General features: G+C 41.6%; 1 protein-coding gene and 1 pseudogene across 1 annotated transcript; one reads left to right on the top strand and one right to left on the bottom strand.

The window, feature by feature from the left end:
* Positions 1 to 10,445: 10,445 nt before the first annotated feature.
* LOC135563658 (dehydrogenase/reductase SDR family member 7C-B-like) lies at positions 10,446 to 13,696 on the bottom strand (annotated as a pseudogene).
* Positions 13,697 to 16,766: 3,070 nt separating this feature from the next.
* On the top strand, positions 16,767 to 24,383 carry LOC115110718 (splicing factor U2AF 65 kDa subunit-like). The gene is made up of 11 exons (XM_029636583.2): positions 16,767 to 17,051; positions 17,776 to 17,950; positions 18,076 to 18,179; positions 18,343 to 18,494; positions 18,621 to 18,737; positions 18,848 to 18,986; positions 19,109 to 19,188; positions 21,725 to 21,847; positions 21,968 to 22,054; positions 22,159 to 22,401; positions 22,590 to 24,383. Exons 1-11 carry the CDS (start codon positions 17,003 to 17,005, stop codon positions 22,725 to 22,727), a joined length of 1,407 nt encoding a protein of 468 aa, XP_029492443.1. The 5' UTR covers positions 16,767 to 17,002; the 3' UTR covers positions 22,728 to 24,383.
* The last annotated feature ends 713 nt before the right edge of the window (positions 24,384 to 25,096 follow it).

Genomic DNA, 25,096 nt, shown 5'->3' on the forward strand with positions numbered 1-25,096 from the left:
GAAATGAATGTACTTCTGGTGTACCAACATGCAATAACTGTCGGTGTGATCGAGGCGTTTCAGTCATGCGGGATACCTGCTGTGCAGTGCAGGGTGACCTGGTTTCTGCATCACATCTGGGATCATTGTTTAATAAGACCCGGTGCATTGTAAATACATAGGGATTAAAGATCACTTTAGAAAGCAGAGACATGTCTACGCGTCTGTATCTCAGATAAATCCCTGTTTGTTCTGGAAAATGACCACATTGGATTATAGGGTGGAGAAATGATGGATGAAGATGTGAGGAGGATGCTGCTACCCTCTACTGAATTCACCTTCCTACGGCTTACATTCCACAGCCTCACATGCCCCAAGTATCTCTGATCGTGTGTGTGTGTGTGTGATAATTCGTAAAAATCCAAATAACTTCACAGATCTTTATTGTAAAATGTTTAAACACTGTTTCCCATGCTTGTTCAATGAACCATAAACAATTAATGAGCATGCACCTGTGGAACGATCATCGTTAAGACACTAACAGCTTACAGACGGTAGGCAATTAAGGTCACAGTAATGAATACTTAGGACACTAAAGAGGCCTTTCTACTGACTCTGAAAAACACCAAAAGAAAGATGCCCAGGGTCCCTGCTCATCTGCGGGAACATGCCTTAGGCATGCTGCAAGGAGGCATGAGGACTGCAGATGTGACCAGGGCAATAAATTGCGATGTTCGTACTGTGAGATGCCTAAGGGAGACAGGACGGACAGCTGATCATCCTCGCAGTGGCAAACCACGTGTAACAACACCTGCACAGGATCGGTACATCCGAACATCACATCTGTGGGACAGGTACAGGATGTCAACAACAACTGCCCGAGTTACACCAGGAACGCAGAATCCCTCCATCAGTGCTCAGGCGGTCCGCGATAGGCTGAGAGAGGCTGGACTGAGGGCTTGTAGGCCTGTTGCAAGGCAGGTCCTCACCAGACATCACTGGCAACAACGTCGCCTATGGGCACAAACCCACTGTCGCTGGACCAGACAGGATTCACATTTATCATTGAAGGAATGAGTGTTACACTGAGACCTGTACTCTGGAGCAGGATCGATTTGGAGGTGCAGGGTCAATCATGGTCTGGGGCAGTGTATTACATCATCATTGGACTAAGCTTGTTGTCATTGCAGGCAATCTTAACGCTGTGCGTTACAGGGAAGACATCCTCCTCCCTCATGTGGTACCCTTCCTGCAGCTTCATCCTGACATGACCCTCCAGCATGACAATGCCACCAGCCACATTGCTCATTCTGTGTGATTTCCTTCAAGACAGGAATGTCAGTGTTCTGCCATGGCCAGCGAAGAGCCCAGATCTCAATCCCATTGAGCACGTCTGGGACCTGTTGGATCAGAGGGTGAGGGCTAGGGCCATTCCCCCCAGAAATGTCCGGGGACTTGCAGGTGCCTTGGTGGAAGAGTGAGGTAACATCTCACAGCAAGAACTGGCAGATCTGGTGCAGTCCACGAGGAGGAGATGCACTGCAGTACTTAATGCAGCTGATGGCCACACCAGATACTGACTGTTACTTTTGATTTTGACCCCCCTGCCCCCCCTTTGTTCAGGGACACATTATTCAATTTCTGTTAGTTACGTGTCTGTTGAACTTGTTTAGTTTATGTCTCAGTTGTTGAATCTTGTCATGTTCATACAAATATTAACACATGTTGTTTGCTGAAAATAAACTCAGTTGACTGAGAGGACGTTTCTTTTTTTGCTGAGTTTAAGTTACACAGTACCACTGCAATATTATTGTGACACTCAAATCAAGTTAAATGAGTGATAGAGATATTTGTCCACTGTAGGTTTGCTGCTAAGTGGTAAGTGTCATCTGTTGAATTGTTAGTCTCAGGAAATATAGATGGTAACTCACTCAAACTCTGAAGGGAGATACATGTAAGTGTGATCAATATATTTGTGCTATGTCTTACTTCATAACGAAGCAGAGCTGCTTCTCAGTAGTTAACAGGAAGAGATTTTTCTGCAACTGAAATGACAGGTCTTTCTCACAGCTGCTCCAAGGCAAGTCATAATTGGTCTGTTGTGAGGTTAAATCAACACTGTGCTGTAATACTTCTTCCAAATAATTATTTCATGGCTTGTGGTTCTGTTTTAGTTCTTAGGGCTTTGTAAAGGTAAACTTTCCTAAACATGTTCTTAAATAAATAGGTATACTATGGTAAATGACTATAATAGTCATTGTTAACTGTTTCTATAGAACCCGCTCCTCTTCTCTTCCAACGTGCTGAATCTCAATCCCAATTCTCTGAATCCAGCAGATTACCTATAGAGATCTTCTTAAATGTATGCAGAGGCATGTTCACAATAGTACGCTAATGTGGCCCCACATGTGGCATTTTTAGCTTGTACGCCTCCCCATGCTGCAATCACAGATACGACTCTTGACCTCTGAGCTGAGTACTAAGAGATTGTGATGTCATGTTATTTTCAAAAGGTGTATTGCTCTTCAAGGATCTTTGGTCTATACCCAATCATGTCATCTTAAAACACCCCCAGAAAATGAATTAGTCACCACCGGCCCACAATAATCTTTCCTTATTATCACACAACTGCCCTCAACATGTCCAATGAATATTTAATACAAAATGTTACATTAACTGGAACTAAAAAAGTGGCTGTAACGTACTGTAGTAATAGCAGCTCGTTCAACAAACATTGTCCTTGTATCATCAGTGGGGTACCATTACAATAACCGTCTTTTGTCTCTCCAAAAACCAGTCCAAAGGTTAAGGTTACTTTCCAAATCCCCCTAGTACAGTAGTAAGTGTAGAGTTATAAGGTCTGAGCACTATACTGCTGTCCTGAAAGGCAATATCCTCTTGATTAGAACTAAAGCCCTTAAACCCACTGTCACTTCCAGATAATACTATTTTAAAGGAGATTACTCTTTACTTCTTGAGTATTCAGAGATTAATACAGGATCCCTCTCTATGACTAGATTAAAAACTGTAATCTGATTTGAAAAAAAAACATAGTGTTTATTTATCCTATTTTTATTCTGTACAAATCCTGAATTGGGATGATTCAATCAATAACGTCTATAGGTAGACTGCAAAATAATCCATATGTATTATTATTATATATATACAGTGCCTTGCGAAAGTATTCGGCCCCCTTGAACTTTGCGACCTTTTGCCACATTTCAGGCTTCAAACATAAAGATATAAAACTGTATTTTTTTGTGATGAATCAACAACAAGTGGGACACAATCATGAAGTGGAACGACATTTATTGGATATTTCAAACTTTTGTAACAAATCAAAAACTGAAAAATTGGGCGTGCAAAATTATTCAGCCCCTTTACTTTCAGTGCAGCAAACTCTCTCCAGAAGTTCAGTGAGGATCTCTGAATGATCCAATGTTGACCTAAATGACTAATGATGATAAATACAATCCACCTGTGTAATCAAGTCTCCGTATAAATGCACCTGCACTGTGATAGTCTCAGAGGTCCGTTAAAAGCGCAGAGAGCATCATGAAGAACAAGGAACACACCAGGCAGGTCCGAGAAACTGTTGTGAAGAAGTTTAAAGCCAGATTTGGATACAAAATGATTTCCCAAGCTTTAAACATCCCAAGGAGCACTGTGCAAGCGATAATATTGAAATGGAAGGAGTATCAGACCACTGCAAATCTACCAAGACCTGGCCGTCCCTCTAAACTTTCAGCTCATACAAGGAGAAGACTGATCAGAGATGCAGCCAAGAGGCCCATGATCACTCTGGATGAACTGCAGAGATCTACAGCTGAGGTGGGAGACTCTGTCCATAGGACAACAATCAGTCGTATATTGCACAAATCTGGCCTTTATGGAAGAGTGGCAAGAAGAAAGCCATTTCTTAAAGATATCCATAAAAAGTGTCGTTTAAAGTTTGCCACAAGCCACCTGGGAGACACACCAAACATGTGGAAGAAGGTGCTCTGGTCAGATGAAACCAAAATTGAACTTTTTGGCAACAATGCAAAACGTTATGTTTTGGCGTAAAAGCAACACAGCTCATCACCCTGAACATACCATCCCCACTGTCAAACATGGTGGTGGCAGCATCATGGTTTGGGCCTGCTTTTCTTCAGCAGGGACAGGGAAGATGGTTCAAATTGATGGGAAGATGGATGGAGCCAAAATACAGGACCATTCTGGAAGAAAACCTGATGGAGTCTGCAAAAGACCTGAGACTGGGACGGAGATTTGTCTTCCAACAAGACAATGATCCAAAACATAAAGCAAAATCTACAATGGAATGGTTCAAAAATAAACATATCCAGGTGTTAGAATGGCCAAGTCAAAGTCCAGACCTGAATCCAATCGAGAATCTGTGGAAAGAACTGAAAACTGCTGTTCACAAATGCTCTGCATCCAACCTCACTGAGCTCGAGCTGTTTTGCAAGGAGGAATGGGAAAAATGTCAGTCTCTCGATGTGCAAAAACTGATAGAGACATACCCCAAGCGACTTACAGCTGTAATCGCAGCAAAAGGTGGAGCTACAAAGTATTAACTTAAGGGCTGAATAATTTTGCACACCTAATTTTTCAGTTTTTGATTTGTTAAAAGTTTGAAATATCCAATAAATGTCGTTCCACTTCATGATTGTGTCCCACTTGTTGTTGATTCATCACAAAAAAATACAGTTTTATATCTTTATGTTTGAAGCCTGAAATGTGGCAAAAGGTCGCAAAGTTCAAGGGGGCCGAATACTTTCGCAAGGCACTGTATATATACACACATATACATACATACAGTACCAGTCAAAGGTTTAGACAGACCTACTCATTCAAGGGTTTTTCTTTATTTGTATTTTTACATTGTAGATTACTAGTGAAGATATCAAAACTATGAAATAACACATGGAATCATGTAGTAACCAAAAAGTGTTAAACAAATCCAAATATATTTTAGATTCTTCAAGGTAGCCTTGATGACAGCTTTACACTCTTGGCATTCTCTCAACCAGCTTAACCTGGAATGCATTCCCCACAGTTTGAAGGAGTTCCCACATATGCTCAGCACTAGTTGGCAGCTTTTCCTTCACTCTGCAGTCCAACTCATCCCAAACCATTTAAATTGGGTTGAGATCGGGTGATTGTGGAGGCCAGGTCATCTGATGCAGCACTCCATCACTCTCCTTCTTGGTCAAATAGCCCTTACACAGGCTGGAGGTGTGTTGGATCATTGTCCTGTTTAAAAACAAATGATAATCCCACTAAGCGCAAAACCAGATGGGATGGCGTATCACTGCAGAATGCTGTGGTAGCCATGCTGGCTAAGTGTGCCTTGAATTGTAAATAAATGAATTACAGTGTCACCAGCAAAGCACCCCCACACCATCACACCTCCTCCTCCATGCTTCACAGTTGGAACCACACATGCAGAGATCATCCGTACTCTGTGTCGCAAAAAGACACAGTGGTTGGAACAAAAAATCTCACATTTGGACTCATCAGACCAAAGGACAGATTTCCACCAGTCTAATGTCCATTGTCGTGTTTTTAGGCCCAAGCAAGTCTCTTCTTATTATTGGTGTCCTTTAGTAGTGGTTTCTTTGCAGCAATTTGGCCACGAAGGCCTAATTCATGCAGTCTCCTCTGAACAGTTGATGTTGAGATGTGTCTTTTACTTGAACTCTGTGAAGCATTTATTTGGTCTGCAATTTCTGAAGCTGGTAACTAATGAACTCGTCTTCTGCAGCAGAGGTAACTCTGGGTCTTCCTTTCATGTGGTGGTCCTCATGAGAGCCAGTTTCATCATAGCTCTTGATGGTTTTTGCGACTGTACAACTTTCAAAGTTCTTGTCATTTTCCGGATTGACTGACCTTTATGTCTTAAAGTAATTGTGGACTTCCGTTTCTGTCATCTGTCAGCTGTCATCAAGGCTACCTTTAAGAATCTAAAATATATTTTGATTTGTTTAACACTTTTTTGGTTACTCCATGATTCCATGTGTTATTTCATTCTACCATGTAGAAAATAGTAAAAATAAAGAAAAACCCTTGAATGAGTTGGTGTGTCCAAACTTTTGACTAGTACTGTATATACTGAATACATTATTTTAAAGTATTTTGTATTTTATAATTACCATTCTTTCCAACCACTATTCATCAAGGATGCAGTTTATTCAGAATATAATAAGATGCTTATAACCAAGAAGTGGGGTTTCCTCAACATATTTCTTAATATAACAACAAGATATATGGGCCTTGAGGTTTTCTTCCACCAGAAAATCAATGGCAGCCTGAATAGAGGAGAGATGGTTAAAATGTACTAACACATAATAATATTAATATTGCAATTAAAAAAATAGGACCAAACATGCAACTATTTATTTGTTACCACAGGCATAATGAGTCATGTGTGGAAGCCAATTCCCACCACATAAAATAAGTCAATACTATCTAAAATGTAGTGATGGTAAATCATGCATATAGTATATATATATTTTTACATTTAACCTTTTATTTAACTAGGCAAGTTAAGAACAAATTCTTATTTACAATGACGGCCTAGGAACACTGGGTTAACTGCCTTGTTCAGGGGCAGAAAAACAGATTTTTAAAATCTTGTCAGCTTGGGATTCGATTCAGCAACCTTCGGTTACTGGCCCAACGCTCTAACCACTAGGCTACCTGCCATGCCATGTTTATTTATTTGTAGCATTGTGTGGTGATTTCCATCTGTCAACTTGAGCACAAACTGATCAACTGTAGCCTACTGATAACAACCACAGCTGCAGGTAGCCAGAGAAGCCTAAGCACTCTGATTCACTCTGGGCAAGGGAAACAAAGCAGTAACGTCATGTATTTATAGCCTGGCTGTGTATTTACAAACTAAATTATATATTAAATATAGACCAATTTATTTGTGTTAAGAGAAAATATGAATGTGATCAAATCTGATTTATATTCGAAATTTGTGCAGCTAAGCTACATAGACCAATTAATCAATCAACACAATAGCGATGGTTTGTTGTGTGATTATCTTTTTAATTACAGATGCAAAGTCCTACATGATGCAACCCTGCATAAAGCAAGCTCAGCACTTAGCTCTATTGACCACTAACAGTTGTTGTCTCTGTGTCTGTGTAAAGGACCAGGAGTCCTCCCTAGGGCGAAGACTTAATATTTCAACATTTTATAGGACACATCACTGCACGCTATACTCCTCTGTAAACTGGTCATCTCCTGTATACCCGGCGCAAGACCCACTGGATGATGCTTATTTATAAAACCCTCTTAGGCCTCACTCCCCCCCTATCTGAGATATCTACTGCAGCCCTCATCCTCCATACAGCACCCGTTCTGCCATTCACATTCTGTTAAAGGTCCCCAAAGCACACTCATCCCTGGATCGCTCCTATTTTTAGTTTGCTGCAGCTGGCAACTGAACGAGCTGCAACAAACACTCAAACTGGACAGTTTTATCTCAATCTCTACATCCAAAGACTCAATCAATCATGGACACTTACTGACACTTCCCGTGATGTATTGTTGTCTCTACCTTTTTGCCCTTCGTGCTGTTGTCTGTGCCTAACAATGTTTGTACCATGTTTGTGCTGCTACCATGTTGTTGTTATGTTGTGCTGCTACCATGTATTGTCATGTTCCTGCCATTTTATGTTGTTGTCTTATGTCTCTCTTTATGTAGTGTTGTGGTGTCTCTTTGTCGTGATGTGTGTTTTGTCCTACATTTAAACAAGTTGGGCCCCATCCCCACAGGAGGCCTTTTGCCTCTTCGTAGGCCGTTATTGTAAATAATAATTGTTATTAATTGACTTGAATAGTCAAATTAAGGTTAGAAAGTATCTCAAAATGTTGACTTACGTATCTCAAAATGTGTAGATACTACCTAGAAATGTTTAGATAGTATAATAATTTTCTAAGGTCAAATGCAGACGTTTTTTAAATTCTCAATATCAAATCATTGCTGGGTAACAATGAAGTACCTTACAGTGATTGTTTTCAAAATTGTTTTCAATTAGCAAAGAGCAATTTCTCAAGCAATAATTTTGCTAGGACTGTCTGGGAGTGGTCTGAGTAGGGAGGGAAAACTGAAAAATGAGTTGTTATTGGCAGAGTAGTTTGGAACAATATGTAATTGGACTATTAACTAATTTACCGCCTGTTGATGTCACCAGGCAGGCCAAAACTCCATCCCACCAAAACAGAATGACATTTCAAACTGTTCTTACACTAAAAGGACATTATCATAATTTTCACAATTTCACAGTATTATTCAAACCTGTGTGTAAATATATATAAAACACAGTAAAACACGTTTTTGACTTCATGGGATTCCATAGTCACGACAGTTTACCTTGACAAAGAGTTTAAACACCTTTGCCCCCTGAAAGACTCGGGTACATAAGTTGACAGTAGATCTACCTCCTTCTTGCTCAGTAAATTTGTAGCGCAGCACCGCGCTATCCTGATGTCCTGTGCCAAGAGAGTCAAATGTTATTTATACGTGTAACATATTATATTCCCCACAGTCATGCGTTCCTAACTGAACGTTCCCAAGCGGCCATGCATGAACACCGTCCTCGAGTTACTATAACCCCTGGTTGTAAATGGGAATTCCTGCTCTGTTTCACGCTCACCTTCGCCGTCGAACACCGGCCTCGAGTTACTATAACCCCTGGTTGTAAATGGGAATCCCTGCTATGTTTCACGCTCACCTTCGCCTCGTCGAACACCGGCCTCGAGTTACTATAACCCCTGGTTGTAAATGGGAATCCCTGCTCTGTTTCACGCTCACCTTCGCCGTCGAACACCGGCCTCGAGTTACTATAACCCCTGGTTGTAAATGGGAATCCCTGCTCTGTTTCACGCTCACCTTCGCCGTCGAACACCGGCCTCGAGTTACTATAACCCCTGGTTGTAAATGGGAATCCCTGCTCTGTTTCACGCTCACCTTCGCCGCCGAACACCGGCCTCGAGTTACTATAACCCCCTGGTTGTAAATGGGAATCCCTGCTCTGTTTCACGCTCACCTTCGCCGCCGAACACCGGCCTCGAGTTACTATAACCCCTGGTTGTAAATGGGAATCCCTGCTCTGTTTCACGCTCACCTTCGCCGAACACCGGCCTCGAGTTACTATAACCCCTGGTTGTAAATGGGAATCCCTGCTCTGTTTCACGCTCACCTTCGCCGTCGAACACCGGCCTCGAGTTACTATAACCCCTGGTTGTAAATGGGAATCCCTGCTCTGTTTCACGCTCACCTTCGCCGTCGAACACCGGCCTCTCTGTTTCACGCTCACCTTCGCCGAACTATAACCCTCTGTTTCACGCTCACCTTCGCCGTAAACCGGCCTCGGGAATCCCCTGCCCTGCTCTGTTTCACGCTCACCTTCGCCGCCGAACACCGGCCTCGAGTTACTATAACCCCTGGTTGTAAATGGGAATCCCTGCTCTGTTTCACGCTCACCTTCGCCGTTGAACACCGGCCTCGAGTTACTATAACCCCTGGTTGTAAATGGGAATCCCTGCTCTGTTTCACGCTCACCTTCGCCGTGAACACCGGCCTCGAGTTACTATAACCCCTGGTTGTAAATGGGAATCCTGCTCTGTTTCACGTCACCTCGCGCCGAACACCGGCCTCGAGTTACTATAACCCCTGGTTGTAAATGGGAATCCTGCTCTGTTTCACGCTCACCTTCGCCGCGAACACCGGCCTCGAGTTACTATAACCCCTGGTTGTAAATGGGAATCCTGCTCTGTTTCACGCTCACCTTCGCCGTCGAACACCGGCCTCGAGTTACTATAACCCCCTGGTTGTAAATGGGAATCCTGCTCTGTTTCACGCTCACCTTCGCCGTCCAGGTTGATAGAAAAGCAGAGGTTGTATCGGTCATGTTTTACTCTCAAGTCGGAGTTAGGACTCAATACACTAAAGAGTATTCAAAACCTTTACAGAATGACGTGTGCTGTTCAATGCATAGACGCGGAAAATACATTTTCGTAAAGCCATATCTATTGTCTTGTTCAAGAGTCAGTTCTCGCTCGTGGCTGTGCGCAGTCTTTTCCAATGCAATTCCATTGATGTCCACTAGCCAGCGTAAAATAGTTACTTCATGACTATAATGAGTTGAGATTGTAATTAAAATTACCATCCACCTCTGTCACAAAATACAAATATGAGTCTTCAATTCCATCTGTAGGCTACAAAGTGGTCTCTTTACCAATGTTACATATATTATGAAAGGTAAAGACAAGGAGACAGAGCTCAAAACAAGGTTTATTTCTAGGTTCTGTAGGCCTAATATACAGTTCCCAATAACACAAACAACAGTTTCCCTCATTTCTGCTATATGACAGTTCTGCTGAAGCAAGTTGCAACTTGTAACTTGAAATACCTGTTATTTTAGTTTACAAGTAAACATTTTTCCAACATCTTTTTCAGTCACCTGTGTCCATTCAGCATTGAAAACATTCCAACATTTCAATAATCGTTTTGTCTTTTCATTCCGGTCTCAGCTGGTCCTTCATATTTGACAGTCATAAGTGCTGGCCCAACACATCATCTTATTCCCAGTTCTATGTGGTGTGTATCCAGAATCCAGTGTCAATCCAATGCTATGTTGACTACAGCTCCTCTGAGTCTGCTAAAGCTGCAATATTATTCACTCCTGCAGCATCATTCATTCCTGCAGCATTATTCATTCCTGCAACATGATTCACTCCTGCAACATTATTCACTCCTGCAGCCATCACAGCGAAAAATACATTTGGGAAAAGGGATCTGGCATAGATGGCCATCTTGGGGAGGGAGAGCCATGACCACCTCTCTCTTTTGCTGTTCAGAATCTTCAGGATCTCATTGGCAGCCTCTGCTGGTGTGATGTCCATAACCTTCTGTTTGGAGAAGACTGGGGGGTTAAGGTTGGTTAGAGTAGTCAGACCAACAATTTTCCCCAAATGGAGGGGAGATGATGAAGGTGTGGTTGACAGTGCTGACAGAGATGCCATACCCGACCTCAGCCCGCAGACAGTCAAAGAAGGCTTGGACTGCATGCTTAGAGGCAGCATCTGAAACCCAGCAAAGCCAAATTCAGACCCTGATCTCCCGCTCATACAATTGTTTCATTATTGAGGGAACTCATACTGTACATCTGAATACCTGTTAATTCAAATTTCATCAAACTACATTCAGAAGTAGGCCTACTGTCGGTATGAAATGACTGAACTCACAAGTGGCACGGAAAGGCATAGCCAGCTTGCCCTGGATGCTGTTGACCAGAATCACATGGCCAGTCCTCCTCGACATCATGGATGGCAGAAGACCTGTGGAAGGGACCAATGTAACACAACTCTCAAACTCAAATTCCTTTTAACTGAGTTCAATTATGCTCTGTTGTGATATAGTACCCTTAGCCACTGTGATAGGGCCAAAGTAGTTATTGTCCATAATTAGCCTGTCCATCTTCAGTGATGTGCTCTGTACTGGGGCCTTGACTTTAAGGCTGCTGTTGAGAATGAGCACATCCACACAGCCACAACACTCCAGCTGCCTCAAGTGCTCACATCTGGCATGCTGTTCATGTCACCGAAATCCACCAGCACAAGTTTAGGGAGGGAAGGTCTAGGGAAAGGGAAAGAGGATTTCACAATGATGCAAGGACCAAATTATTGTAATATATGGTTATTCATCTTTAGGATATTCATGATCGCTTACAATTTATGCATATTCATATAAAATGCGAATAAACGTAACTTTGTATCAGGCATATAAAGACCATATAATTGCTCTGTTGGGTTTAAGAGTTATGACATACTTACTAATTTAGGGTCTGCAGCGCTGGTCAGGTTATCAGCAAACCTTCAAGTTTTTCCACAAAGGATGACTCTAGCTCCTCACTGGAAACAACTTTGCATTCTGCGAAGGTTTGGATTAATACATTTACAGACAGAATACTGTTTTTGTAACAATGTAACAGTTTTTCTACATGCACTTCATATCTGAGCTTTGTTTTTCAAAATCAAAATAAAGGATTTGCCCTTTCCCTGTCCTGTTAAGGCATCTGTTATCACGACCACCTTGTTCGCACCGTTGCTGTGGACAAGAATTTGAGCACCAGACTGTGCAGGAAAATAACCACTGCTGTTACCACTCACACAACATGCACCAGCAGAATTGCAGCTGGGTCCATACTCTGGAAAAGACCAATGGGAATATAATTTTCTAGTAGCATATAGTGTCATGTTTTAGTGTTTGGTGAGAAAACGTAATAGTTTTCAATTAAAATACAGGCAGTAAATATATTGTTCAGAAGTATGCAGTGTATCCTTATAGAAATATGCGGGCGTACTTAAAGGCACTCATAGTGTGGAAATATACATAAAACGCAGAAAAATCACATTTTGAATGCACTGGGTCTTTAAGCCTGAAATGGAAACAGCCGAGACAGATATTGACCATGTACTGTAGTGACAGAGAAAATTAAAACAGCGTATGATCACTCTAATAAATGCTGTCTGGTTGTTTCATCAGAAGGAGCTAAACATACTCCTTGATACATGACCTCAAATTATCACAAAGGGCAAAGTGAAACCCATCTTCAGTTAGGACAGTGTCAATGTGAAGCATACCGAATATGTCAGACAGTCAAGGTGACTCAACATTTCATAGCTCATTCATACAGTATAAGATACAGTCACCTTACAGTAACTTTCTTTCCTCAGATTAATATATCTTTGCAATAACCACCTACGACAATCCCAGTTTGTCCCATTACAGTTTAAGTGTGATTGGTCCACAGTATTTGTTCTACTGAGTGTTGTAATAGCACTTAAGCCACAGTTTACCATGTACTGTACAGTGTGTCTGTCCAAAGGGAGGCTCCAAATATACCCTGACCTAAAAATACTATAGCAACATTATTTTCAAAAGCTGTACGGTAACATCAGCACAACTCCACGATAAATGTAATAGATCCAAGAATAACATGAATGAAACAAATGCACAAAGACACATTGTGGAAAAAACGAAGGACCGTAATCATAGATGTTATCCTGCCATCCCTACACAAACTACAATGAAATCAGAACATGGAACTATACAGTTACAGTAACAAGTTTCCCTGTGTCTCAACACAAACGTGCAAATACTGTCCTGGCCGTGTGTCATTGGCTGACTGTCTCCATTTCACACCTATAGTATGGTTTGATACCATTCCCACAGCTGCCACTTACGGTTTGGGGTGGCTAGACCTCTGGTGGAAAAATGTCTGCTAGCATTTGGGGCAATGTTCCCAGCCCCAGCCCACACAGATTGTAGCTCTGACCAGCAGTCCCCATCCCCCCCAGCAATACTTTGGGGAATTGAGCTCTTTTAATAGTGCACATCTGAGTCAGTCATTTTCCATGCATGTTGTATACATGTTATGTTTAGCATGGCAAGGCAGCTCACACCTCCAGGAGGCAGAGGTCGTGGGGAGATGGTGTCCCATTGCTAAGGCCTTGCTCTATTTAGCTCTGTTTTCATTTAGTGCACCACAAAGCAAGGATATGGCATAGAAAACAAACTGAGTCACACACACTCACACAGTGAGCATGCATAGCCTACACACACACACAGACAGAAAGACAGACACATACACACAAAGGGCCGGCTTACCGAATGGGTACACAGGGCACGTGCCATGGGGCCCCGACCTCCAGGGGACTCCAACCCTCCCTCCCCCAAAATAAAGGTTAATATTATTATTTTATTTTGGGGCGTTGAGAGCAGCCTGAGGTCAGGCCCCCCAGATAGCATATTATGAACACATCGGTTGAGGGCCCCAGATAGCAAACTAACATCAAATCAAATCAAATGTATTTATATAGCCCTTCGTACATCAACTGATATCTCAAAGTGCTGTACAGAAACCCAGCCTAAAACCCCAAACAGCAAGCAATGCAGGTGTAGAAGCACGGTGGCTAGGAAAAACTCCCTAGAAAGGCCAAAACCTAGGAAGAAACCTAGAGAGGAACCAGGCTATGTGGGGTGGCCAGTCCTCTTCTGGCTGTGCCGGGTGGAGATTATAACAGAACATGGCCAAGATGTTCAAATGTTCATAAATGACCAGCATGGTCAAATAATAATAAGGCAGAACAGTTGAAACTGGAGCAGCAGCACGGCCAGGTGGACTGGGGACAGCAAGGAGTCATCATGTCAGGTAGTCCTGAGGCATGGTCCTAGGGCTCAGGTCCTCCGAGAGAGAGAAAGAAAGAGAGAAAGAGAGAAAGAGAGAGAATTAGAGAGCACACTTAAATTCACACAGAACACCGAATAGGACAGGAGAAGTACTCAGATATAACAAACTGACCCTAGCCCCTGACACATAAACTACTGCAGCATAAATACTGGAGGCTGAGACAGGAGGGGTCAGGAGACACTGTGGCCCCATCCGAGGACACCCCCGGACAGGGCCAAACAGGAAGGATATAACCCCACCCACGTTGCCAAAGCACAGCCCCCACACCACTAGAGGGATATCTTCAACCACCAACTTACCATCCTGAGACAAGGCCGAGTATAGCCCACAAAGATCTCCACCACGGCACAACCCAAGGGGGGGCGCCAACCCAGACAGGAAGATCACATCAGTGACTCAACCCACTCAAGTGACGCACCCCTCCTAGGGACGGTATGAAAGAGCCCCAGTAAGCCAGTGACTCAGCCCCTGTAATAGGGTTAGAGGCAGAGAATCCCAGTGGAAAGAGGGGAACCGGCCAGGCAGAGACAGCAAGGGCGGTACGTTGCTCCAGAGCCTTTCCGTTCACCTTCCCACTCCTGGGCCAGACTACACTCAATCATATGACACACTGAAGAGATGAGTCTTCAGTAAAGACTTAAAGGTTGAGACCCGAGTTTGCGTCTCTTACATGGGTAGGCAGACCATTCCATAAAAATGGAGCTCTATAGGAGAAAGCCCTGCCTCCAGCTGTTTGCTTAGAAATTCTAGGGACAATTAGGAGGCCTGCGTCTTGTGACCGTAGCGTATGTGTAGGTATGTACAGCAGGACCAAATCAGAGAGATAGGTAGGAGCAAGCCCATGTAATGCTTTGTAGGTTAGCGGTAAAACCTTGAAATCAGCCCTTGCCTTGACGGGAAGCCAGTGTAGGGAGGCTAGCACTGGAGTAATATGATCAAATGTTTTGGTTCTAGTCAGGATTCTAGCATCCGTATTTAGCACTAACTGAAGTTTATTTAGTGCTTTATCCGGGTAGCCGGAAAGTAGAGCATTGCAGTAGTCTAGCCTAGAAGTGACAAAAGCATGGATACATTTTTCTGCATCATTTTTGGACAGAAAGTTTCTGATTTTGCAATGTTACATAGATGGAAAAAAAGCTGTCCTTGAAATGGTCTTGATATGTTCTTCAAAAGAGAGATCAGGGTCCAGAGTAACGCCGAGGTCCTTCACAGTTTTATTTGAGATGACTGTACAACCATTAAGATGAATTGTCAGATTCAACAGAAGATCTTTTGTTTCTTGGGACCTAGAACAAGCATCTCTGTTTTGTCCGAGTTTAAAAGTAGAAAGTTTGCAGCTATCCACTTCCTTATGTCTGAAACCCGTGCTTCTAGCGAGGCAATTTTGGGGCTTCACTATGTTTCATTGAAATGTACAGCTGTGTGTCATCCGCATAGCAGTGAAAGTTAACATTATGTTTTCGAATGACATCCCCAAGAGGTAAAATATATAGTGAAAACAATAGTGGTCCTAAACGGAACCTTGAGGAACACCGAAATTTACAGTTGATTTGTCAGAGGACAAACCATTCACAGAGACAAACTGATATCTTTCCGACAGATAAGATCTAAACCAGGCCAGAACTTGTTCGTAGACCAATTTGGGTTTCCAATCTCTCCAAAAGAATATGGTGATCGATGGTATCAAAAGCAGCACTAAGGTCTAGGAGCACGAGGACAGATGCAGAGCCTCGGTCTGATGCCATTAAAAGGTCATTTACCACCTTCACAAGTGCAGTCTCAGTGCTATGATGGGGTCTAAAACCAGACTGAAGCATTTCGTATACATTGTTTGTCTCCAGGAAGGCAGTGAGTTGCTGCTCAACAGCCTTTTCTAAAAGATTTGAGAGGAATGGAAGATTCGATACAGGCCGATAGTTTTTTATATTTTCTGGGTCAAGGTTTGGCTTTTTCAAGAGAGGCTTTATTACTGCCACTTTTAGTGAGTTTGGTACACATCCGGTGGATAGAGAGCCGTTTATTATGTTCAACATAGGAGGGCCAAGCACAGGAAGCAGCTCTTTCAGTAGTTTAGTTGGAATAGGGTCCAGTATGCAGCTTGATGATTTAGAGGCCATGATTATTTTCATCAAAATATATAGAATAGTAAAAAATATATATAAAAAATAAAAAAGCTTTAAAACGGCACACATCGGCCCAGATGTGCAGTCCAGCCCTGCACACACACACATGCACACGCACGCACTGTTTTCTCAGCTTCACAGCTTCTTTGAGCTGTCTTATTCCATGCCAAATGTTGACCCAATGTCTCCATCTTCAACCTGTATCAAATCAACTGTATTATAAGTGTTGTAGAGAAAACATGTTGCTATCTTCTCATCTTTGTACTAATTAATCCTCACGTGGCATTCAGTTTCTCGTATTGATTACGATTCCTAGTGTGATTGCTCTACGTACAAAGTGTGATTGCTCTTGAACGCTCCCCTTGCGCGTTGTTTCTATGATATTCCCTGATCTGCACACTCTTGGAATGTTTGGCTACTCTCTCATCTGGGTTTCTACTGTGTAGCTATGTTTTATCACTCTGTGGAATGGGTAACGCAAGCAGTTTGCCGACTGGAAAAATCCATGGACCCGTCTACTACAGTACTGTGCAATTACAGCTAGCTGGACTCTGGACAGCCAAGTCTGATCCGTCAAGGCAGTCAGGCAGATACAGAATATCATCGGTTTAAAATATTGCAGTAATCATGGCTGATTTTGAGGAATTCGAAAAACAGCTGAGCGAGAACCGACAGGGTGATCTCCCATTTTATTTCAGCCTTCAATTTTGGATGTGTTGCAATGGTTCTAGCTATCTAGAAGCTTTTAGCTAGCTAACTAGCATGCATTACTGTGATTATGTGTCTAGTTGTCAAGTTAGCTAGATATCTTTGCTAGACGAGCTAGTCCTGCTGTATGCAGATGTAGCTTATTTGACTCGCTAGCTAATTTAACCATTAGCCACTTAATTTATTGATTAGCAAACATGGCATGGCTATAGTTCGAGTGAATTAGCTTATCTAACGTTACCTAGCTAAATTGATAGTTAGTTAACTAGCTAACTATAGCTGCACCAAATATCTAGATGCACTCACTGGTCTATTGCACTAGCCAGCTAGTTAGCTAGCTAGTTACCAAGATAAGCAAGCTAGCTATCCCAGACTGACTGATCCATCTCGTTTGCTTGGTCAGCTTGCAGGTATGTTAGCTATATCTTGGTCCATAATAAGCATCCCACTGGAATGTTATGAACTCATTTCTGTCAAATCTATTCACATAGCTGGAAGCAGCTTCTGTGTATTTTACCCCGATCAAATTAAGTTTATTCAAGAGTTCATACTAGCTTATAACCCCTCTCTGCATGTTAGGTATGTCCGGTGTATTATAGTGACCCATTGTGTTTAATTATGCTGAAACATGATCGTATATAGCTACCAAAAGCTTGGCTTATGTTCCATCCTTTCTCTTCCCACCGACATAGAGAGAGAGAAGGAGAGCCGCAAGAAGAGGAGCGGCAGTGGGTCTCAGAGCCGCAGTGAGAAACATCGCAGCTGGAGCAAAGACCGGGGCAACCGGAGCCGAGAGAAGCGAAGCCGCAGTAGAGACAGGAAGAGCCGGGAGCAGAGGAGCACCTCGCGGGATCACAAGAAGCACAGGTGAGTATTTAGCGCCTGGTACAGTACCCAGAGCCACTTACTGACAGAAAGCAGCATGTCAGGTATATTGCCTTTTCAGTGTTACCTTTGCCAACAATGAGCCAACATGTATTCTGTTTACTCAGCTATTCTCCACGAAGAACAAGGAGGAAACGAACCTGCAGATACTGGGATGTGCCTCCCCCTGGCTTTGAACACATCACACCATTGCAGTACAAAGCTATGCAAGGTATCTGTCAGCTTCTCTTTGCCTGTGGCTAATATCCTACTGTAATGTTCCCCTGTTTTATTTATTTCCTGTTAAGTTCATACATGTAAGAATGAATTGTCAAGAACAGTGCCAGTTACTAAGGTTTTGTGAAGTTTCTCTTACTCTCTACTTTTCCCTTCAGCGGCTGGGCAGATACCCACAATAGCCCTGCTGGCATCATCTGCCATGAGTGGGTTGGCAGTAACACCCACCCAAGTGCCCATAGTTGGCAGTCAGATGACTAGGCAGGCTCGACGTCTCTATGTTGGCAATATTCCCTTTGGAGTAACAGAGGTAAACTTCCCAGAGGACTTACGTTGTCTTGCACATTGAAGTGACAACATCGTATTTCAAGGTGTTTTTGCAGTTACTGTATGGGTTTCAGCTGATATTTTTTCCTTTATTTATTTCTGTTTTTAGGAGTCCATGGCAGAATTCTTCAATGCCCAAATGAGGCTTGCAGGCCTATCACAAGCCCCTAGCATCCCTGTGCTTGCTGTGCAGATAAATCAGGATAAAAACTTTGCATTCCTAGAGGTAGGTTGCCTTGTGTCCTGTCTCTTCTGTATATGTTGGTGTGTAACATTAGTTGCCTTGCATAACTTACTTAAACTGTCTAACTCCCTGTTTGGCATCTTCCTCTCCAGTTCCGGTCTGTCGATGAGACCACACAGGCCATGGCTTTCGATGGAATCATTTTCCAAGGTCAGTCGTTGAAGATAAGACGACCACATGACTACCGGCCCCTACCTGGCATTTCAGAGCAGCCTGCTTTTCATGTCCCAGGTTTGTACAGTGGCAACATGCTTTCTTAGTTATGTAGTTCACATTCATAGGACCAGTAGATATCAGCTACAGTACAGGTATATTGCAGTTGAACGTGTTTATTGTTGTTTTTGTCTCTGTAGGTGTCGTGTCCACAGTGGTACCAGACTCCCCACATAAACTGTTTATTGGAGGCCTACCCAACTATCTCAATGATGATCAGGTACTTCACTCAAACAGTCATTTCACATTGACAACACAAGCATACCTTACCTTTTTCATTTGTATTACTTTCTTGAACTGGTCACTGAAGTGACAGACTTACAGTATTCTGTTCTGGTTGGGTGGGGGAGAAGTGACCTTTGTCCTTTAAACTTACAAGCATGTTGAGGCCACAGGAGGTTGGTGGCACCGTAATTGGGGAGAACGGGCTTGTGGTAAGGACTGGAGCGGAATTGGTGGAATGGGATCCAGGTGTTTGATGCCATTCCATTAGCTCCATTCCAGCCATTATTATGAGCCGTCCTCCCCTCAGCAGCCTCCACTGGTTGAGATAAAACATACTAGGGAGTAACAATGGGAATAACATTTGGCCTAAAGTAGACAGTATCTTAACTGTAGCTGACGCTCTTTCCCTGGCCATAAGTCCATGGCAGGCATTTAGTAGTGTAGAGATGCTTATAGGAACTAACACATTCAGCACTGACAGCATTTGCTTCAGTCACACCCTGCAGGTGTGAGAGTGCTTTTGTGCTAAGCACAATGTACTACCCAAAGGAGAAGTTGCTGTTTGAAAAACATTGAATAATTGAATTATAATTGAATATTTTTTCAGGTTCTGTTTTCATTGTGTCTACAATTTGGCCAGTGTTGTATGGAAATCAAAATATGAATGTATTATTTATGTCTGATATTTGTGAAGATGCCAATAACTCCTCCTTTTATGCAGTTTGTTGTTACACTTCTGTTAGAAATCATGAGATTACATTTCATTAGCATTATTCATTAGCATTAGTTAATGTGAACACATTATTTTTCACTCCATGAATCACTCTGATGTGTTTGAATAAAAACTCAGCTAGTGATTTCATGACTGAACTAAATTGTGAATTAATATTTACACATATTATTTATGCATAATCATCAACCCAGTTTCAATCTCGTTCACTTGATTTCAGAGAGAACAATAGTATCTCTATCAGATAAGTAGTTTATAGTCACTAATGGTCCCATGAAAACATACTTTTGAATGGGATAAATGCGTGACCACCTGCTAGCAGGAGCTATAAGTATATGAATTGGTGGGTTAATAGGCTTGATTATCAGTATTCCAGTGAGTGAAAAGTGTAACTGTTCAGCTGTCTGCTAATTTCTCATTTTAACCATGCTTATTTGACAAAGGTAAGCAAAGTCCAGTTCATAAGATAGAACGAGGTAACATGTCCTAGATATCACAATATGCAGGCTTGAGTAAAATTCCTGGTTAAGTCAAATGGTTGCCAACAACCGTATTCCATGATTCCTCACACTAAACATATTACGCCCTGACTGTGCTACATCTTCATTCCAAGTTCCAGAGAGATTGGGAAACGGCATAGTTCTGCAATGTTGTTGTGCACTAAATGAATTGGATTCTAACTTTCCATTTCTCCTGATTTTCTTTCTAAACAGTACCCTGATTGTACCCTGGTGTTTATTTTCTTTTTCTTTTTTACTCTTGCAGTCACTGCTACTGCTTTGATACTCACAGCTCTTTCATTTTTGTTCCCCCACTTTGTCCCCAGCTAGGGGCCTGTAAGATCGTTAAGTCTGCGCTCATAATTTGTTCAGTAGTACTGATCTACTGCTGCCATGCCAACATGTAACACAAGGCAAGTAAGACATTCCGTTCCTCCCACGGATACACTCCTAGCCAGCAGGTTCCCTTCCTGGCTACTCTTTCTCTCTCTCCCATCACTCTTTTGAAACGCGTTAAGGACTAAATTAGTTAGGGGTGGGATAAAATAAACAGATACCCGATTAATGTTAGGTTTGGGGTGGTTCTCAGCCTTAAAAATAAAGTTAAGACTGTGTTAACATGATGTACTGTCATGAAACAAGTTCATTTTGTAGATGAAGTGATAGCCAATCAGTTTACTTTGATGATGGGTTCATCATTTTCATAGCTCAGGTGAAGTAGTAAACAAATATAAGTATTGGATTTTATAGTCCGTGCACAATTTTCAGCACAACTTGTGTTATTACTGTTTAATAACTTTATATTATTGTTAAGTAAATGAATTTCTGGTAAAATATGAATAAAATGAAATACATTACACAAAGTCTGTACCTGTTAATGTTTTGTCATACAGAAAATCAGTCATTCAGGGCTCTTTCAAAAATCTCATATATAGTTTCCCTGGATTATTGTGGATTTAGTATATGTCATACTTAAATAGAGTTCGTCTGTAAAACATCAGCCGTTGTATGCATATACAAATTATTAACAAACAATTGATTTGCTTTGTAATTAAGCAATCTTAATCTCATCACACTGAAACTAATAAACGTTCTACAATTATTTTTATTTTTTAAATTCAAGATACAAATATTTTGTTTTCTTTGACCATGTCATTTATTGCACTTCTCCAGGCCATTCACCTTGGTATGATTTCTCTCCTCATGACTATTAAATGGAGGCTTAGAATTAATTCAGTAGAATATGTGGTGGATTCATATTACCCTGCTTATGCCTCTGCTTTTCTTCATCTCTCATGCAGGTGAAGGAGCTCTTGACATCATTCGGACCACTCAAAGCTTTCAACCTTGTCAAGGACAGTGCCACGTCACTTTCCAAAGGTTATGCCTTTTGTGAATATGTTGACATCAGTGCGACTGATCAGGTACGGATGAGCAAATGCTATGCTTTCTCATGGTTATGGTTTATCATTTTTTGGCGTCAAATTAATCTTGTTTTTAAGGTTCGATTCCATATTTGAAAAGTTTCTGTGTATGTTTGTCAGGCGGTGGCTGGGCTCAATGGCATGCAACTGGGTGACAAAAAGCTCATCGTCCAGAGAGCAAGTGTGGGAGCCAAAAACGCCAATCCGGTGAGTGCAGTTCGCTTGTGCATTTTGAATTGCAAGAAACAAATGTGAGTACCAGCAGTCTAAATGTGTCTTCTGTCTGGGCTGTTTTCCCTCCTCCCACCTAGACTGCCATCATCGAGACCCCGGTGACGCTGCAGGTGCCTGGGCTGCAGGGACTTCAGAACTCTGGGCTGCCCACGGGGGTGCTGTGCCTGCTCAACATGGTGATGCCTGAGGAGCTGGTGGAAGACGAGGACTACGAGGAGATCCTGGAGGACATCAGTGAGGAGTGCTGCAAGTACGGCAGCGTGCGCTCCATCGAGATTCCCCGGCCTGTCGAAGGAGTGGAGGTCCCTGGCTGTGGCAAGGTAAAAGGTTGAACTGAGGTTATTCAATACAGAATGGGACTCTGCTCTTCACTGTTGTTAAACATAAGTAATTGGTCTGGACAAAATAAAAAACTAATACACCACAGGAAGTATGAATTGTTGTTGAAGTAACATGTATGTATCTGCTATTTGGATCCTGATGAGATTGATGGTTCTTTTTGTTTCAGATCTTTGTGGAGTATGTTTCTACTGCAGACTGTCAGAAAGCCATGCAGGCCCTCACTGGCCGCAAGTTTGCCAACAGAGTGGTGGTAACCAAATACTATGATCCAGACATGTATCACAGACAGGAGTTCTCAGGGTAGAGGGGAAACAGGAGGCAATACATGGAATTAACTGGGACCTCCTCTTTCCTGCTTCCTCAAACCTGGTTTCAGCTCTTCAGTATCGTGTGTTCTGTCTCCAGTATTCACAGCTAGTACGTTGTAACCCTATCCTCATTTACTACAGTAGTACAGATTTTTGGGGAAAAATACTAGATTTTTACATGCGTCTTTTAGATACTCTAACTGATATATTACACCAACAAAAAATATCTGTGTGCAGTGAATGAGTTTAGTCTGAAATGTATACAAATAAATAAAACCATGCTATTTGTGTAGGATTCCCTTTGCCGAAGTAGTATGAATGTCATGTGTACTTAGATCTAAAACCAGACTGTAACATAGCCAGTGTTGCTGTCTTTCTTAACTCTGTAGTCAATGAGATGATACAAAAGTGAAATGTTTAGATTTCTATTCTGAGCACAAGCTGTTTTCTTATTTTGTCTCTTAACTTAAAGAATTGTTAAGTCGAGATGTACCTATATTTGATAGCTATCATACTTTCACTGTGTGATTCTGAGAAGTAACTAACAGTGAAATGTTATGGTATACCCCCCAGAGTCAGATGAACTTGTGAATACCATGTTTATGTCTCTGCATCCAGTATGAAGGAAGTTAGAGGTAGTTTCACGAGCCAAGTACCATAGACTCCCAGTCATTGAGCTAACGCTAGTTAGCAACTTCCTTCAAACTGCATGTAGAGACATAAAAATGGTTTCCACAAGTTCATCTCACTCTAGGGAAGTAGAAAACAAAATCCTAAAGTTTAAAACTCAAACACCTAAAACTTGTGTTAGAAAAACACTCTCAACACTAATAATTACAAACAGTGAACAAAACAATTGTTTCAACAAAGTCATGATTTGGGCATTTTCACAGCGGTTTAAACCCATAACCTTGACATTTTCACAGCGGTTTAAACCCATAACCTTGACATTTTCACAGCGGTTTAAACCCATAACCTTGACATTTTCACAGCGGTTTAAACCCATAACCTTGACATTTTCACAGCGGTTTAAACCCATAACCTTGACATTTGCAGATTGTTTTGTGTTCGTGCTCTGGATTAAGAATGTGTCATTTAGATTGTAGCATAAAATTACAAGGTCACAAAAATACCATACTGGCCATAGAAATGGATATTATGCATAGTTTTTTGAATAAGAAATATTTGGTCATCCTACAGGAAAGGACGAGGATATTTTAGAAGATGTGCTTTCAATTGATGTAAATAATGTATGTGTTTTTGTTATCTGATGCTTTCGCAATTGTATGGAAGAAAATTGGTTAATTTATTTTTACCCAAAGGTTTTTTAAGCTTCATGAAAATTGCAGACGTGAGTTGATCCAACATTGTCGTCGTATGACAGTAATTCATATGATTCATCATTACAGTGAGACTACCGTTGAGTGTTTTATTATGTACTGTATATCACATACGATTACAACAAAAACAGTATGCTTCATTATGGGTACATTGGAAATCAGCTTTCAACTAAATAAATGCAGTTCATTGATTCAAAATAATTATAAATACTGTTTTTGTAAATGTGGTTTTGAATGTGCCAAATCTGAAAGCATTTTTATGTACACATCTAACCTGCCACTGTCATGTCTTGAATAAATGCCTGCATCTTCTGTCAGTCTATAATATCAGTATTGTTGCTATGAAATGAGGCTGATGTCAATTTCAGGACAGGGGCATCTTGTGAGATCAGGTGAGGAAATGTGAATATACTGTGAACTCACCAGACTGATTATCATTTCAGCTATCAATCAGTCAGTAGAAGGTAGCAAAGTTGAGCTTTATCAGGCTGGTCTCATAGACTAGACATAACATATTAAACGAAAATCCAGGACACTCAAATGAGTATAAAATGTTAATAAGACATAAGAAAAAAAGGTTACTTAAGGCACAAACGAAAGGAGGGTATATATAACACATCTGTATCAACCCAAAGGTTGCATGTTTGAATCTCATCACGGTATATATAACACATCTGTATCAACCCAAAGGTTGCATGTTTGAATCTCATCACGGACAAGCGTTTGAGCTAATTTGTAACTTTGCAATCACTTTCTTCATTTGAGCTACTCTACTTAGCATGTTAACAAACCATTTCCCTAACCCTGACCTTAACCCTTTAACCTAACTCTTAACCCTAATCTTAACCAGGGATGGGCAAAATGTACAAAATACAATTACAAAATATAATTACACGAAATACCATAAATATTGTATCAAATTAAACCACACAATATTTCTATTTTGAAATGTATTTAATTCAAATACATGTATTTTGTATTTTAAAATACAGAAATATATTTGCAATTAGCCAGCCCAGAATAGC

Source organism: Oncorhynchus nerka, linkage group LG21, assembly GCF_034236695.1.
Source record: "Oncorhynchus nerka isolate Pitt River linkage group LG21, Oner_Uvic_2.0, whole genome shotgun sequence".
Lineage (NCBI taxonomy): Eukaryota > Metazoa > Chordata > Actinopteri > Salmoniformes > Salmonidae > Oncorhynchus > Oncorhynchus nerka.

Bases quoted from the DNA above. Each gene is read 5' to 3' on its own strand.
- LOC115110718 (XM_029636583.2), top strand. From the start codon at position 17,003: ATGGCTGATTTTGAGGAATTCGAAAAACAGCTGAGCGAGAACCGACAG. The intron at 17,052-17,775 runs GTGATCTCCCAT...CCACCGACATAG, and splicing joins GCTGAGCGAGAACCGACAGG to AGAGAGAGAAGGAGAGCCGC. The intron at 22,402-22,589 runs GTAAAAGGTTGA...TTTTTGTTTCAG, and splicing joins AGGTCCCTGGCTGTGGCAAG to ATCTTTGTGGAGTATGTTTC.